Source organism: Lissotriton vulgaris, chromosome 5 (assembly GCF_964263255.1).
Source record: "Lissotriton vulgaris chromosome 5, aLisVul1.2, whole genome shotgun sequence".
In the NCBI taxonomy this organism is placed as follows: Eukaryota; Metazoa; Chordata; class Amphibia; order Caudata; family Salamandridae; genus Lissotriton; species Lissotriton vulgaris.
In genome coordinates, this window is record NC_141693.1 from 893774188 (window position 1) to 893792602 (window position 18415).

Below are 18415 nucleotides of genomic sequence, written 5' to 3' on the forward strand. Positions count from 1 at the left end.
CATTGACCGTGCTTGGCAAACAGCTTGCGCGGTCCCAAAGTGAAGGAGGACCTCGCTGCGTGCGATTTCTTGTCTTTATGGGGCCATGTGTTTTGAACACATGGCCCTTAAAGATAAGAACCTTTTCATTACACACGGAAGGCAGACGAGCCCGTCCAAGTGGGCCGTCTGCATAAGAGAAGTCTACGTCATACAAACCTCTTTTCCAATGGCTGATCACTGTTTAGCATAAACGGTGACGCCAGCCAATGGAAAAGAGGGGTGGGGCTTAAAGCCTGTTACTGAAAGCTCCTCAAAAACATAAAAGCTCGCCGAATGTGCACAGCCATGCCAGCCAAGTCCTAAAAAAGGGGTCCGTTTTCTGTGTAAAAAATAGTTTTTTTTTTTTTACAAGCAATATGCCTAGCCACAGAAGTGAGTTACCGTTTTTATTGGAAGATTCGAGAAACCCAAAATAGTAGAACAAGTGTAATTACCAGTTGTCTTATTACTATGGATTTCTGCCTTCCAAATGTAAGACAATATGTAAAAAATTACATTTAGAAAAATGCCCCCAATTCACATGCTAGTATAACTACCCACAAATTTAGAGATGTGCAAATAACCACTGCTTAAAAACTCCATATCTTGTTCCCATTTCGGAAATATATAGGTTTCCTTGATACTTATTTTTCACTCATTATATTTTAACACATAATTGTTGTATACCCGGTACACAATGAAAAAACGTTGCAAGATGCAGCTGAATTTTAGCTCTGGGAACCTCGGGTTCTTGGTGAACCTACAAGCCTGATGTATCCCCACAACCAGAAGGGTCCCACGGACATAACTGTATATTGCTTTTTAAAATCTAGCATAGTTAGAAGTTACAGGTGAAAATGCTGGCACAAATGGCTGTTTTTTCCCCAACTCAATTTCAGTATTTTTGTATTTCTACTGGTGCTTTCTATAGGAAAACAGTGAAGGATCTACAAAAATGACCCCTTATTAAATTCAGAATATTGTCTTTTCAGAAATGTATAGCTTTCCTGGATCCATTATTGGTTTCATACCCATTTCTACCACTAACTGGAGGGAGGTTGGAAGTACAAAGAATAGGCAAAATAGGCTATGTCCCAGTAAAATGACAAAACTGTTTAGAAAATTTTGGTTTTCTGACAAGTCTGCAGTTACTGAAAGCTGTCAAGAAGGTGAATTTATCACTGCAAACCCTTTGTTGACACCATTTGCAGGGAATAATCCAGATGATACCTTCTGCAGCACTTTGTTCCCATAATTCCCAAAAACCCAGAATTTTGCTGTATTTTGCTTAATTTCTTGGTCCCCTCCAGGGGGGGGTCCATAAACCGTGGCTACCTTTAGAATCCTTAGGATGTTGGAAGAAAAGGACACAAATTTGGCATGGATACCATATGTGGATAGAAAAGTATGGGACACCAAGCACAAACTACCCCAAATAGACAAAAAAGGCCACGGTACCGGGGGGGGGGGGGGGTGTTGGTGATGGGGGAGAGGTCTGACTGGCTGTTTCAGGGCTTCTGTCCAAAACAGAACTAAGCGGCAGGATTATAGGACCTTGGTGTATAGGGACTGAGTTATCCTATCATCTTAGTACCCTTGAGCCCAGGACCGACTAGCTATAGTGTCTCACTTGCTCTCCTTATCACTCACAGAGAAACAAATGATTAGACACCCCAGTACAGAACACACCCAGATCTCTCAGGAATCGCAGTAACAAAATGCACCCTTTCGCTCACACACTTGTACTTGCCCACAATAAGACCGGACAGAAACCCAAACAAGTTTAAAATATTTATTTAAACTAACATGCTCCAAGATGCAGTATACGTGCCACAACAAGCAGGAAAATGCATAGTATAAATACAGTCCGCCTAGCAGCTAGTCCATAAATCATGAAGGGAGATGTTGTCATGAAGACAATGGAGCCTAACCTCCCTCCCCTTGCTAAGAAGCAGTATTATATATTAGATAATCTCTGGGCTTTGTCAGCAGACCCCCATACCTTAGCCTATAGATGGTAGATCCACATCATAGGTGCGGTCTTGCTCTTCTCCCTGGAAAGATGCCTCTCCAAGTTTGCCCCACCTGTTCATGTATTCCATTAAGACCAAAGTACATTGTCCCAAACAGCTGCATTGGTGCTGAGGCCTGTCCAGAACTAAATACCAAGAGGCCTTGTTGTTCGACCTTGCTCACAATGTTCAGTCGAAATTCCAGGAACCTGCAGAGAGTGAACACCGGGATGAGTTCTCATGTTAAAACAGCCGTAGAAGTAATTGCAAAATAAAGTTGTGTAGTAATGTGCGCAAAGCAGCAGGCAAACTGCAGCAGGCTCATGCTATCTTGGAGAAAACGCCTATGTCCCCATGGGCCATGTGACAAGGAAAGGGGTTAAGCAGTTGCTCCTATGCCCATTCACTTTTTGCAGCTATTTTGATAGCCCAAGAGCTGCAGTGAGTATTGAGCAGCCCCCATTATTCAATAGTGAAGCAGAGGAGGCAGCCAGTAAAGGAGAATAGGGGTCTCCAAGAACCAGTGGTAAATCTTCTGAAACATAGAACAATCCTATCATGTAATAGCAGGTCAGACTACTCTTAACAGAGAGCAGAAACCATGCTGGTCCGAGCACTTCAAAGAAGTTCAACAGACCAGTACCATTAAGCAAAACTAATATCAAGAAGCAAAGACAAACTTTGATGTGTACGCCGACCCACCACAAAGAGAACTTATCACTGCCAACTGATCTCTCAAATGGGAAAGCTCCTGGCCGAGACAACCTAAATGCAGAAATGTTCGAGGCAGTCTCTAAAACATCAGCCACGGCCTTCTAACCACTGTTTACATTGATTGGGAAGGAAAGAAAGTACCAGATGACTGGTACCAAGGCATCACGATTTCAAAAAATGGTACATTAACCAAATTTAACAACTGGTGTGGAATCACACTTCTGTCAATCCCGAGAAAAATCATGGGGATAACCATTTTACAGCCCACTTCTGAAAAGAAGTTATGTAAGGGTTCCTCAAGGGCAGACAGAGGTTGTGTTGTGTAGATCCTTAATCTAAACAACATCATAGAGCAGTGCAGAGAGTGGCAGAGACAACAATACAATCAACTTCATTGATTTTGAGAAAGCCTTTGACTGTATCCACGGAGATGGCCTCAGCATATACTGAGAGCCTATGGTACACCAAACCACTACCGCCCCCCCCCCCCACCACCACCCTACCCTAACCATCAATCCCTACCACCTTTCTCTAACTAGCATTGTCATAACCACCTTCAGAACCATCATCCTCGCCACCTCTACCAGTACCCTCCCCACTACCTTCACCACCACCCTTCACTTAACATGGCTTTCAATTCCTGTATAAGCTCTTAATATTTTAACAACCATGTTCAACTCATTACTTAACTGTTATTTTCATGGAAAATTGTGGTCTATGTTTGCATTTGTTTACTCTTTAGTAACTTGTTCTCAACAAACTATGCATCTAGGTAAGTGAATTCATATCCAAGTTTAAGGCACATCTATATGTTGTCTACAGCTATCTATCATTTTGTTGGCCTAGTCTACTGCAACCAGTATGTGAATGTTCAGAAGTAACAGTATGGTAGGATGTTTCTGTGAATCCTTGGTGAGTGCTCACTGGGTAGATTCACATTTACATAAACTTCATATTTGATTGCCTAGTACATTTTAATTGGTGTGCAGTAGGAATAAGAAAACGTAGTGTTCACCTCGTTACGTGGCATGCTTTTAATAAAGCAACCTACAGACAGTCAAACCTGCTTCGAAGACTGGTAGTGTGCGCTTTCCTTACTTTTCTTGTGTGTCCCTCTCCTGGAGCATGGCCTCCTCACTTGTGTCCTTCCACTGCTTTCTTTGCAGGCACTCATTTTTTCTTTATTAATCACTGCATAGGAGTACATATTTTTTGCAACTGTCTCACTCGTCTACTTCTCTCTATCCCTTTGCTGTGCTCCATGTTGCTCTCAACTGTGTGCTTCTCCTCCAACCCGGTCCGTGTTGTGCTTGCCCTTGTGTCCTTCCTCTCCCAACATTGCGTTCTCGCCCATGTGCTTCTCCCTTGTTCTATGTTGCCTTCTTTCTCACCCATGTGCTTCTGTTTACCTGCACACATAAGTGCTCTCTTTCCCGTGTTGTGTACTTCAAATGCTGCCCCCTGTATTGCTTCTGACCCTGCACCCCCCGAAGTTTTTTAGCCCGTGCGCTTTGTTGCTTCCCATCCACTTTTTTTTTTTAACAAAAACATTATTTTACACTAATTTGTTTATTTACCAATGCAACTTAGATCAGTAAATAAGGTAACAAAAGCCCCTACAAAAGGTCACGCCCACAGCAGTAGCATCATAACACTTTTTTTATTTTCTCTTTAGTCATGCTGCACAGTATCACTAAAAACCATTGGCAAAGCCAATAGCTCCCAAAAGGGTGGGACTTACAGGCTTTGCAATAGCTTGTTGACATTCTTGTTGGGTTCCAGACCAGGCCGCGCGGCATATGATGCTGTGGCCATGATTAAAACACTGCTCTCAGTTGATAAATGAATGTCACAAGACAGGAAGGCATGCTATAAACCAATTAGCCGATTTCCCGATGGGCTCAGAAGGCTGGAGCCCCTTCCTTCCTGCGCTTTTATTTGGACTCTTGAAGATCTGTTTACCAGTTTAGTATCGAGTTTGCGCTTTGATTATTTTTTTCTAGAATATAACTATATATTTATCTCATCTACAGCTTCTTGAATTTGATTTAAAAGGGGTGCCCTTGGATTATTCATCCTCCTTGGAGATCATCGTGAAAGATTATGAGACCATTGGCAAAGACAAGTAAGTGTTCTTTTACTTTTGTTTAAAAAAAAACTGCTCAGCTGCTCATTGTTCTTTAACTTTTAATTGAGTTGTTCTTGGCCTGCAGTGTGTAGTGCTTGGGTTTGCTGTGGCTAGGGTGTGCCTTAACAATGCCTATGCCCCGAGGGACTGCTCTTTTATGTAGTGGGTGACTCATCTCTCATTGTTGGTGGCTCGGTACATGTGAATGTTACTGCATAAACTGGGGTACACCGTACACTATGGTTTCGGTCTCTGTTGCTCTGCACATGGACTTTATTTATATTTATTTATTCAAAGTTTTATATAGCACGAACAAGATCTTTGCAGATATCAGAGCGCTTTACAGAAACAAGGGGTAGGGGCAACAGGAGGGTGATAAAACCAACTATTGGGTACAATATTGTAGTCGATAGTGAGTGAGTAGCAAACATGTAACAATATAATACCAATAAACGATCAGGTAACCAATAATACACAAACGGTGCAAAGTCTTTGATCCAGCAATAATAGAGTTCAGGTGAGCTTGGCCATAAGGATGGCTTTGACCTCCTTCTGAAAAAATGCAGTGGAGGAGATAAGTCTTGTTTCAGGAGGGAGTGCATTCCAGATCCTGGGTGCCATTCCTGAGAAGGAGCGTTTGTATGTTTTTTCCTTCCGGAATCTTAGAGGTTTCAGGAGGAGATTTTTTGTGCTTCTATTGGATCTCAAGCCTCCAGATATAGTCAGCTTTTCAGTGAGGTAGTTGGGTGACTTGTGGTGTACGGCCGAGTGTGTCATACAGGCAATTTTCAGATGTATTCTGGCTTCAACAGGCAGCCAGTTCAGGGATCTCAAGTCGGGGGATATATGCGAATGTTTTCTTGAACCAGGATAAGTCTCGCGGCAGCGTTCAAGGAGGCTCTTAGGGGTGGAGTTGTTGATAGGGGGAGTCCGCTGAGAGCCACAATTCCGTAGTTTATGCGAGGGATGACTAGGGCTTGTACAGCAGTTTGGAAGTCCTTAGCTGGGAAGAAGGGTTTAAGTTTCCTCAGAGTGTTGATTTGGAAATTAGCTGCTTTAGTTGCTTTGCTAATGTGCTGCTGCATATTGAGGTTGCTGGGGATTTGTAGCTAATCCGTATATTCGCAAGACTTATTTAAAAAAAAGTAATTAAAGCTGTGAGGAAGGACTCGGAGGCTGTCCGGATACTGTTAATATTGAGATTGCTCGGTGCAAAACATGGTCAGCGCAATTAAAAAAGAAATACTGAACTTGCTTACGCTAGATTGATAAAAGCTGGTCATGTGAAGTCGCATAAAAAGAGGGAGCGGTTAATAATCGGACTCTGCCAATTTAATTTTAAGAGAATTGAGAAGGTCTTTTAAAATGAATCATTGGGCACACTGTTGCTGCTGGCTAAGAGCTGGCCGCCCGCAGTGCCATCGGAAGTGCAACATTGGGCCTACATGCAAACACAGGAAATGACACCCCTCTGGCCCCACAGCTTCAGTTTAATTGTGGGATATAGTGAAATTTGGATTCTAGCGGGCTCTTCCCACCTTTGGGCGTCAGTGCCACTGCACCTGCTGCACTAATGACCCCCACCCCCCATGTCCATCAGATCTTTGCTACTGTGCATGCATAACGGACTGTTTTCACCACTCCCCCTCCACTGCTCATAACGTACCAATTCTTAAGAGAATGTCTACATCTTTTTTTAACTGGTCTCTGATCAGGCGCGCAACTCCAATAGGGCTAAGAGGGCTTCACCCGCCACCCGCCACCCCTACCCCGTCCTGTCTCAGCCCAGGCTGCTGCAGCTCGAGCTGCTGTGGGCTCCGCTGGACAGTTCTGGAGTCTTATCTCCGGCACGCCCGAGTCTTTCATGGGTTTAAAGACCATTTGCATATGTACATACCTTTGTAACCTGGTTACCGAGGATTAGTTTGTTTTTTTCTGGTTTCAGTACCTCCTGGGCCCCCACACTGCCTATTCTTACGTTTGTATTTTACATTTACTAGGCCTGGGTGGTAAATCCCGTTCCGCTCGCGGAATTTGGGTAATTTTGCGTTCCGTGGAGGACTCATAATTGCCCAAAATTCTGCGTCCTGCGAAATTTTTTGCATGTTTGCGTTCTCAAAATGCGTGTTCGCAAGATATTTCCCCCCGAGCACGCAGACAGCAGTTGCGAACAGGAAAAAATCATCGCGAACACGCAATTCCGCGTGTTCGCAGAGATTTTTTACAGTTTTGCAGAGATTTGCCGAATGCAAATTCCGCCCACCTCCAAATTTACTGTCATGGTGTGAGAATGAATTGAATGAAAAGAAATCTAAAGTAGGACTGCCAAAATAAAAATGCCAGCCATGTGGTGTTTACAGAGGCTACAAATACCTCTTGACACTAAATAGGGTTATAAATACAAAAGTATGTGTTTATTTGTAATGTGACTTTTCTGTCCTTGTTCCCTTTGATTATCGGTCATGGATCATTCAGGCAGCCCTAGAACCCAATTAAAAGTGCGTTCTATTTATATTTGCTGTTCCAAGTATGCACAAATAAGTGCTGTAAATAGGCTTTAGGTGACTGTTTATTTTTCGTACCCTCTGGGTCATCAAAATAATGAGCTGGCAACCCTAGTTATAAGACTGAGAGTTTGTTACAGGATCAACACATTATTTCACCAATATGAAACCCTATGCCGCTCACTGTCAGTAACATGCTGAGTTACTGCAAGTGTATGGGAATGCACCCTGCATTCAGACAACTCACTCCTCATTCTCACTATCCACTTTCACGATTACCCTGCACTCAATGATCACAATGCACTTACACTGATTACCATGCACTCAAACCATTCACCAGTGCTTTAAATGGGGCTGTACTGTCTGTGACGGGCCACCATCACTTTTTATTTTGCGAGGGAAAGTACTGTCACTTCTCAAGAGAAAAGCAATACTTTTAATTGAAGCGTCCGAACCCTTCTCAGAAGCAAGCAGGTACTCTGGTACAGAGTACCTGCACTTCTATTTTTTCATTTCAATCACTGCCATTCCCCCAGGGCCAGACTGGCCGTAGAAGGCACCGGGAGCTTTCTTTGGTGGGCCGCCAGGGTGGGGGGCGGTTTTGGGCCCCTGGGGGGCTGTTTTTGTTACCTGGGACCAGCAATATCAGCCCCTGCTAACAAAATCGAACAAAACCAGCCCTAGCAAACAGCTCGGCAGCACCCATCCCCCCCCGCCCCCACAAGAGGCCGGACGAGCAGTTTGCCAGGGCCTGTTTCGGTTCCCAATCCGGCACTGCATTCACTCGCTCAATCTGCACTCACAGTGATCACTCTGCACTCACAATGCATTTGTGCTGTTCACCCTTTACCTCACCCTGCAGTCACACGAGTACACTACTCGCCCTGCACACGTGACACTTTACTCACCTGTCCCCTTCATTGCTCAATCTGCAACCTCACTTAAACAAGCCCATCACTAACCATGCATCCATTCGTCCCACTCTGAACTTACATCCGGACCCAAATTCATATGGTCACCTCACTCACCCTGCAGTCACTGCTCTTACCCTACTCTCACGCTGTATCGTTCACCGTGCATTCACATGGACACTTCTGCCACCCACATAGCGCATAGGGTTAATCTGCCTGCTACAAAAAATGTGTACGCTTGAGATCACAGAACTGAATGTGAATAAACTAGGTGTAGCCCTATGAAAAAGGAAATGTTTGTCAGGAAGGTGCTATAGAGACCAGTTGCATTGTTGGTGAGTGGCAGTGAGGGAAATTCATGGAGAATGAGGAAATGGGGGAGGGACACCAACAAAGCCTCATGCTCCTCCCCCTCGCCCCGAAGTCAGGTCTAGGTGCGCCCCTGTCTCTGATAACCACCTGTACTGGAGAGCATGCCGTGATTTTTTTTTTTTTTTTTTGTCAAAAATATTTTTATTAGAATATGTAGGAGCATACAGTGCACAGCCATTCATGGCTAAAGCAAATGGTCCCACGCAGGGGATTATACAAACATGATGAAAGCTTGGCATACAAAGAAAGTCAAAACAAAAAGAGAAAAAATTAGAAAAACGAGAAGCCGTGATCATTTTTAATTGAATATGCTTGTTCTTGTTTGAGTCTTTTGTGATGTCAAGTTTTTCAAAATATTTCTAATGTTGAAAGTTTAAAATCAACACGGCTACCCCCTCCCCCCCCCCCCCCCCCCCTCAATTTAACTGGTGTTGGTGATTGATAGTAGTGGGATGAGTGCTGTGTAACTTCTGATCCTGGGGGTGTCGCTCTTCTGCACCGGCTTGCAGTAACTCCCCGTCTTGTCTGGTCGGGAGGAGGGAGAGTTTGAATCAAAGTCTCAGCACATTGTTAGCCATGTTTCTTCTGGACCTGGAGCTATTTTTAAAATGGGGTTCTGGCCAATAACGTCACCTCACGAAAAGCACAGGGATAGTTGACAGCAGCGTTTTGAGGTTTTCAAAGAAGCACTATCTGAAAATCATATGAAGGCCCCGTTTATTGTTCGTTCCCTATCTGAACTCTTTCAGGTCTTGTGGGGGTGCTGCAGAACTTCCCCGCACCTCTAGCCTCATCGCCACTGGTTCTGATGCCAAGAAGTGGTCTTATGCCCCGTCCTATACAGATCGCAAACCGTATTTATTCAATAGAATTCTTGATGAAATCTAGTTTTTTTTTTTTTATTCCTACACTGGGGAGATAATGTTTCGCTTTCAAGTACACATTTATCGGATTTGTCACTAGTCCAAGGGGAACAAGTTCCCTGTGCCAGTTAATATACATAGACAGAACAATATTTTTGTTAAGGGAAGTCGCTGCCAAAGAACACTAGCAACACGAGCAAGCTACACCGAGAAGTGCCTTCCCTCCCTCGGTCTGCAAGAGCTGTGACCTTGGTTGGTTCCAGTAGAGATTCGAGCAAGCCTGCTTCGAGCAAGCCTGCTCTGGAAGAGAAGCGGACGCCTGCCCTTTTGTTGGGCTGCATAGCGGGCGTTTAACACAGGCCCCTGTGGTGGTGGTGGTGGTGGGTGGGTGGGTGGGGGGGGCAGCAGTCTTCAGGGGTCCCTCATTCAGCCCAAGGCCAATTAATATCTTAGATATGGGAGTGGGAGACTCGGGGGAGCTCTTCACATGGGGGGGGGGGGGGTGTATTATTTTGCCTTATGCAACTGCTGCAATGGGTTCGAGCTTCACAATAGCATTTTCGACAGGATGTCAATAAAGCTCCTCTTCTCAGATCAACTTTCCTCTGTTCCCAGGAATCCGAACACCGTCTCCCTAATATATAATATTCGCTAATATATAATATTCGCGACGAGGGGCGTGATGCGTCTGTGAACAGTAACGCAGCTTTTTAAGAACATTAGAATGTGATCCAGAGAGACAGGCCTTGGAGTTGGAGAAAAGGAATCATGCAGTAACAGAGGATCAAACTGTGTGGCTGGGTTGAATAAATTATACAGCGATGCACTATAAAGGTCTATTATGCAACACATTCTGTTGCCTTATGCTGTTCTGGTGCTGCAGGGCACAGGACTGCTGATGCAAAACGGCTTCCAGGGCTTTAACCTACACAATCAATGCACACGTTACTCGTGAATAATGGTTATTTTACCTTCCTTGACTGCACAAGGGTACAACTTATAAACACGTTCTTTTTACCTCTGAGTTCGATAGTTTACGTACAACAGATGCTGTATTGCACTCAGGAAGTACACTTCTAGTTATTAAAGACGTGGCTCTTTTAATCCGAGCATCCCAGTAATGTTTTGAGGTCTCACCTGCAGATACTACCAGTTTCCTCTCTGTGGGGTTTCAGTAAATACCCCTTTCCAACAGCTAATTCCACTGCAGGGAAGCAGATTAATAATTGCTTTTATATAGAGCCCGACAGACCACCTACCTTCCATTTGAAATCACTAGAAGTAACGGGTGGTAATATTTCCCACTTTAAAGACGCTCAATCTACTGACTTCAGACGGATGAAAGGCGGAGTCAGTCGAGCTGTTTTCAGCGGAGAATGATCAGCACATAAATCCATCCTTCTGGCTTTGCACTAGAAGGCACCCGAAAGCATCAGCCCTTTAAATTATTTAAAATACAATAACTGCCAGATTTAGGACATTGGGGTGAAAACGTAGCTGCTTGACATCAGTTGTGAAAGACAGCCTGAGAGAGACAAAGAATGGTTTGTCCTCTTTACCTTGTTTAACTTGCATTACTTTGTGCAGTGTTTGCGTTTCTTGCTGTAGACAAAATACCAGTGATCATTTTTCACTAACGGTGCAAAATTCATTAATTGTCTAAAATTGTCCCCTGAATACAACATTGAACAGACAAACGCTGACCATGGAAAATATTGCAAAGTGTTGAGAAATTCGTTTCATTCCATGTGCAGCATTCTTATGATCTTGTGAGCTGCCTGAGCTAGAAATCCATTTTTTGTTAAAATGTCCAGATTATGCCGCAGATGACACCTAACGCTGCAATTGCAACAAATCCATAAAATTAGCAAGAAAGCACTTGAATCGAAGAAGCAAAAGTGTTTTCAAAGATAAACAAGCTTTAACCTGCTTGAAAATCGCATGATCTGGCATGTTTGGGGAAATGGAAATTAAACTCAAAACTGCTGATGGCATTAAATGATGCACAAAGCAGGTGTTGCAGCCTTCCATTTCACCACGTTTCGGCGGAATGTTGGTGTTTCTATGAACCTTGACTCCTTTCAACACACTACTGGAAATAGAAAGCAATAAAGATCACAAATGTGGTAATTTAAAAAAACCACATGACATTTATAAGCATGCCAGTTCAGATATACCCAACTTTCATACCTCTTCTTTTTAATGTTTGCTGATATCTGTAATGTAGTGCATTATTATCTTAAGGTTCATATTGGGGTTGAGTGGTTCAGAACGTAAGCATGTTGTGTATTTATTCTGCGGTACAAAAGGGGGTGGTGATGGACGGAGCATCTGAATCAATCAAACACTCACACCCAGTCACAAGATCTGGGTTTAATCCATCACCGTTCTTTAGCCCACTCTGCCACCCCAGTTCAGACATGGATATATGCAAATCAGTCTGACCCTGTGCCTCATGGGAACAGTCCAGCCCGAACTGCCAAGCCATGTCTTCCCTGGACCGGAAACAAGCTTCCGAGGACCGGTTTCTGGCATTCCAGCCGTCTTCAGCCCGGCTTCCTTGAATCCAGTGGCAAAGTGAGCAAGGGACTCACGTCTGAGCATACCCTGCCACACTTATGGCGGCCAAAAGCGGTACAAAAGGGGGTGGTGAAAGCAGGGGCACACCATTGAAGAGGCCATATATACTTCTGGGTTCTGAGTAACATCCTAGACACCTCGAGCTTGACTCATTGTTTATTTAATTTCATACCGAACCCCTCATAAGAAACCTCACCATAATTCTGTGTCCCTTCTATAATTCTATATGTAATACCTAGGTGTGACAGGTGAGTGGTCTACAGGCACACAATGTATACAACAAGCCTTAGGACATGATATTCAAACATCCAGTATGGATGAGGTTTAACTCATAGGCACGCATGGCAGAATAGTCACCATGATAAATGTTCTTAAGGGGCCACCCAGGAAAACAGAGGCGGCACACAATATTGTACTAGCCACCCACAGTAAAAGCTCATTATTCAACTAGCAGGGCATGGCCTAGATTCTATCCTCAAAATATAAATGCCATATAAATGCTTGAGACACCTACACTCCAAAACCCACCATGCCCACAAGCCGCTCCTTCTCCCTTGCCTGCAGCCACCAATAATAGCGGAGCGGTCACGCCTTTCTTGACTCAAAAACAATTTTGTGGGTAATGGCTATAAGAGAAATGGTGCACACATCTGTGAAAGTTCATTGTTAAACTGACAAGCATTCATCCAAACCTAAGATGGCTTCCAATGTGAGCTACCCGCCTCGCAAATACGTTAACTTTGGGCATATAAACTGAAAATGACTCCTTAAGCGTTTCCTACTTTCCCTTGCTACTGAATAATATGCACCTTACAACTTTTAATGAATTATCTGACCAGATAAACACCCTGCTTTGAAAAGCTGTGACACTGCAGTTGTTGGTGCCTGTTGAAGCACGAACGGCCAGAATTGGAATCGTCGCTGTATCCAGTAAACAAAAGGAAAACCTTGAAGTTGCTATGCTGGTTTTTGCATAGGTGGGGCGAAAAGCAGCTGTAGGTGTATTTGTTCTCAATTTGAGTTTCACGTAATATTGACTGTCTATTTTTGTGTCTATTTTTGTCTCTAATGAATAGACATTTCTTTTATTTACTTAAAGATTACCTTAACTTGGGAATAGGTTTCTGAGTTAGGCCTTGCGCCGCTCTTAAGTAATTTTTGTCCATCGTAACCAAGGGCGATGAATGTTATTTTTTCAGTCTGCTGGGTTATTGAAAAGATATTTACAATATATTTACATAAACGTTTTGGACGTCAGTCTTCGCCAAGTGTATTGGCTGGGTCTGGTGGCTAAGTGGCCTAATGTATCCATCCGCTGCATGAAGTTGTTTGACCTCAAGGTCACCGGTTCCAGTTCTTCTGGGTCGTGTTGGTCCTCCATCTATCTTGGATCAATAGAATGGCCACCATTGAGCCGAGCAGCAAGAAGCAGCTGTTATCAGCCAATAGCGCCACTAGAGCCCTCAATATTCGGTGCTCCACGAATACCCGTTCTGATGCATGCAGCGCATAACACCTGCTCCTCCATGGTAAACCACCATGGAGGTTTGCATTCGGATCGACCTGATGTTCATCTCTGAGTTAGTCTGTACAAGAAGAAACCGAAGTAATCGAGCTGAGGTCTTGACTCTTTCTTTGTTCCATATCTGTTGGTTGCCCCCATTTTGAGATGGTGGCCTTCCGTCAGTCTTGATTTTTCAGTCCGCATTACACAAATCCTCTTGAGGTTGGGATGGGGTCACAACTCCGTATCATTACTCCCATATTACATAAATGCCAACCAATCCAATTCAGGTCAAGAACTCTTCATTTTTACCTTCATTTTTACCTTTAAAAATCAAGTTATTTTAGCTGTCCCTAGCCTCCAATTGCCCCAGTTCAAATGTTAATCAACAGAGAAAATAAATTCTCTTTTTTTCACGATCTCCCTCGTTTTCCTGTATCGAAATGCCTGAGGCTTAACACAAGCCCCCGCTGTGCGTGGGAGGGGGGGGGGGGCAAGCTCCAGGGGGCCCCACGGCACTGCACTCTGGCCAGAGAGTTCCTGATTGAGCCTGGAGGGGGCCCCTCTTCGTACTGTGCAGGGAGGTCCCCTCAATTTTCGTTACGCCAGTGATGTTGGCGTGTATAGTATTTTATGGTGTGGGTCAAGCAGTGGATGGTAGTCCACTTAGATGAAATCAAGCTGCAATGAAACTGAGATTTGGGTAGCAGACAGACATGTCTGAAGATTGTGCGAGGCCTGAGACCAAACACTTTTGCTGGGCCTCTTTGGTTTCTGATCTAATAAAGGGTACCTAATGGAGAAAAAAAATGTACGTTCTAGAAAGAAAAGCAGTTGTGCTGCCTCCTAGTGGCTAATAGCTGCATTTTGGAGTAAGAGGCCAGTAAAAAAAAAAAAACTTTTTTTGTTATTATTAAAAATAGGTTGAAACGTGAGCTGGGGCCCTCAAAAAGTGCAGGAAATGGGCAAGCAGCCCACTGGCCTTCCCTATGAGGACAATAGTAGCAGGATGGGGTTGAAACTGTGTAGCTCCCCTTTATTGCCGCAAGTCCTAGGTGAATGCCTCATGCCCTCAAAATGTTGTGAAACAGCAGAGGCTTGCAGTTGTAAGACTACTCTTTATCTCACTCTTGCAGGTACCTTCTTTCTCCCTTTGTAATGTATTTTTGGTTTTCTCCTACTTCCCTCTGTGTTTTTCTCTGTTTCTCTCGGATGACTGTTTAAGGAAGAATAACTGCCAGTCCCCAAAGATGAGTGCCAGTGGGCTCCACCAACAACCACTGGTTCAGATAAAGAACTGCTGTTTTAGCACCAGCAAAACCTAGAAGTTGCAAATGCTTTACAGAGACATACTGACATATCTTAACAAGTATAGTTGTGCCCAAATCGTCCTCTTTCGGGTCGGAGGCAGCTCACCCAGAACTCGCATCCTCTTTCAGGTAGGAGGCTGTTCCCCTAGAACACGCTCATCCCCTTCCACATTTTTTTAATGTGTGGCATTGTCTGCAGACGTATGCAGATCCTGCACTTTCTAAAATAACCGCATCAAAAAGAGCCCTACCTACTGTTAGTATTGACAAGCTCTCTGCGGTAAAGAAAACGCTGGGTTTTCTGAGATAGCCCTCACCCACCAGGGGTGCCCCTTGGTGGCATGCTTATTCATTGGGTCCATCCCGTGTCGCTGCAAGCATTTTTTTTTATTTTTTTAAATGTGTATCATTGCCAACAATAGGAGTGGGGGGTTTGTCTTGTGTAGAGTGTGAGATTTAAAAATACCTGCCTATTGGGTAAATTACTATTTATTCACACTTATAATCAGTATGGTTAAAAAACAGGGACAATAAGCAAGGGTGGTTCATTAGGGGCCTACCTTTTTAAGAGGTCAACATGTTTCAAGCCGTACCCCAAGGCTTTTATTCAGGACCAAGGAAGTCCACTCTCTGATACCACTTATGATGTTTACAGATAATATATAGATCCACAAATCTATATCTCAGCCCTTTTATGACCTGCAAAATGTTTGTAAAAAACCCCCCAGAAACTACTGAATGAGTATACACCATTGTAGATGTACATTTGTGCATACATTAGGCACATTTGTTGGTAATTGAAGTATTTTGAATCGTTTTGTTGCTGGCAATCTTTCCTAGTGAAACGTTTCCCTATGACCTTTTCAATAGTTACAAATGATACTCCATTTTAATTCCTTTACATTTTTTTCTTAAAGTTGCCACCAGATCCGCTTGCCTTCAGAGTGTGCAGCAGTGTTCAAAGACTCTTTAAAGAAAGCATCAGCATAAAAAACTATTCTGGAGGCAGAACCAGCTTCAGGCAAAAGCCATAGGGGTCAAATAAAATCCTAAATCAAAGATTTTTTTTTACCACTTTTGTTGGATTGGCAGGCTCAGTATGAAATCAAAGCCTACCGGAGCACCCTAGATACATCACTGATAGGACGTTTACCTAAATGCCGACGTGATGCATGCTTAGGGTTCATGTTTTACGATGTTCTTGAGATGTGAGGGCCTTGACCACATTTCGACTATGGTGGTTTGAAGTTGGTCTGCACCCAATAAAAGATCCGGTGTATCATAGCCTATCTTATTTGCTGTTTCTGAACTTTAACACTCATTCTAGCCTTTAGAGGCATCTTCATTAAGAAATTCATCTTTGAAGGGATTCATTTGAGGAACCCTACCTCTACCCAGCTCATTTGTCCAGTCACCGGTTAAGCACCTTTACAGTGTCAGAAGTAGAGATGCATATATATTTAGTTCCCAACTAGGGGAGGAGAATGTGTTGCATCAGGTGCAGTTGTCACATTTGATTGGATACAAGTTGACTTTCCTAGCACAGCTGGCAGACTTATGCATTGTAGCTGGGAAGACAAACATGAAGAACCTCAATGCAGTCGTTATTGGGTAAAGCAGCTTCAATGCAGGAGATTTTGTTCTGATTTCATGATGTTTGAAGAAGTCGCCAATATTATTAACCACATGGCTGCTAGGCGTTTTCCCGTCCTGCGCTAAAATATCTAAAACTCCATAAATCATGACGAGCTGGCCTTGTCATCCGCGCACGGCAGGTAAGCGCCATGACGAGCCCAGCTCGTCATTAGCTTCGAAGGGGTTAAGAAACTCAGAGTACTCGACGTAAGAAGTTGATCCATTCCCAAAACAGCCAAGAACTGATACTGTGATGAGTATGCATATCCCCACCAGTGGTACGGTCGCAGTCTTTTGACATTAAGTGAACAGATCATATCTTTAGTTATCAAAGGAGAAGAAATGTCTAGTGTTTGTTTTGAACATATCCATTAAAGTGTGGCCATGAAAAAACATGCATGCTCACTGTTTGAGAACTAAGAAAAGCAAGCCCTTCAGGCATAAAGACGGGCGTTTATTCTTTTTGTGACTAAGTTCATCATAAATGTTGGTTTGCAACATAGATTGATGTTGAGGGATGTGGGGACTATTTGATCCAGTCATTGGGATCTTTGTATTTAGACCTTATGACCTCTAGTTGGGATTTAGTGTCCTGAATGAATATTGTGGACAAACGCATACTCGTTTCAGACAATCCAAGTATTCTTATTCCACAGTAGTAGTTTGTGTCTGTTTCTTAAAGTGGCATGGATATAGCACTTGTAACTTTCTCTCTTCCCATGCATTGCCAATAGAGAATTAATAATCAAAATGAAGGCAGCTAAACCGCATTCCCACATGGCTTTTACACCTTGCAGAAATGTCCACTGGATTGTTTCTTTGTTCACCTGGCAGGCATCAGAGAGTAATATTATATACTCAACTCAGATCAGCAGCTACTTCCTGACATCAAGGTGGAAAGTCAATCTCCACAATATAAATAAAAAAAAGATCTTGCATATTCTAGATGTAGGGAACCCACCTTTTTTGTTTGGTCACCCCAGATTTGAAACCTTTTCCTCGATCATATATTTTTGCTGGCTTTAGAAATCTGTGCACTTTACCTCTCTTTTATTTATGTGTTACTGTTTTTATTTAACGTTTTACCACTTTACCCCTAATAACCACTTTGAAAGTGTTGTGGTACGCCTTATAACATGGTTAAAATGGCATACTCCTAATTGGTACATTCAACTTGCCTATAAGTGCTCACTATATGGTACAAAGCATACCAAGAGGCTGTCATTTAAATGCCAGCTGCTGACCTCTATACCCTTTTTACCATCCTCTACAGTGTCAAGGCAAACATGACTTCAGGCTGAATGGTATAAAAACCACACACACAGCTATGAGGGAGGTTTTACGTGTGCTTGTAAATATCATGCAGCAGGTTACGCCGCCAGTACATCATGCAACGGTGGGACAAGGGGTTTGTAAATAAGCCCCTAAGCTTTTTTAAGTATTGCAAAAATAACACAATCACCATAGGACTCATTTTGAAACTCAACGCGAAGGCGGTAATACCACACCCAGTAAATATAGCTATGGTTCTGTATTTCCCAGGTGTGGTTTTGCCTTTCCGACGAGTTGTGCGACTCTTCTTCGGAACTAACATGGTATTACCATGTTTACCCCTGGTCCGATCTGCCAAACCTGCGCTATATACATACAAATTCTACCAACTTTAACATGGCAAGGTTTGTGCTGGGGAAAAATGTGGCATTCATGTTGTAGTCTCGACCCAAGCCCCAATTTTGGTACAGTAATCCACATTTGCCGTTTTAGCCATATATTTTGTTAACATATGTTCCAAAATGCATTATTGAACCTTGCACTACTGCCCCCTGCATTAAAATGGAACCCCTGATTACTTGGACTTATT

General features: G+C 43.3%; 1 protein-coding gene across 2 annotated transcripts in view; it reads left to right on the forward strand.

Annotated features, from left to right (window-relative positions):
- MYOF (myoferlin) overlaps nucleotides 1–18415 on the forward strand; it is a 550379-nt gene that overhangs the window by 103192 nt on the left and 428772 nt on the right. For both annotated transcript variants that reach the window (XM_086922487.1, XM_086922488.1), the window contains exon 3: nucleotides 4781–4872. In XM_086922487.1, the coding sequence (XP_086778613.1) occupies nucleotides 4781–4872 (92 nt within the window). The remainder of the gene's footprint in view (nucleotides 1–4780; nucleotides 4873–18415) is intronic.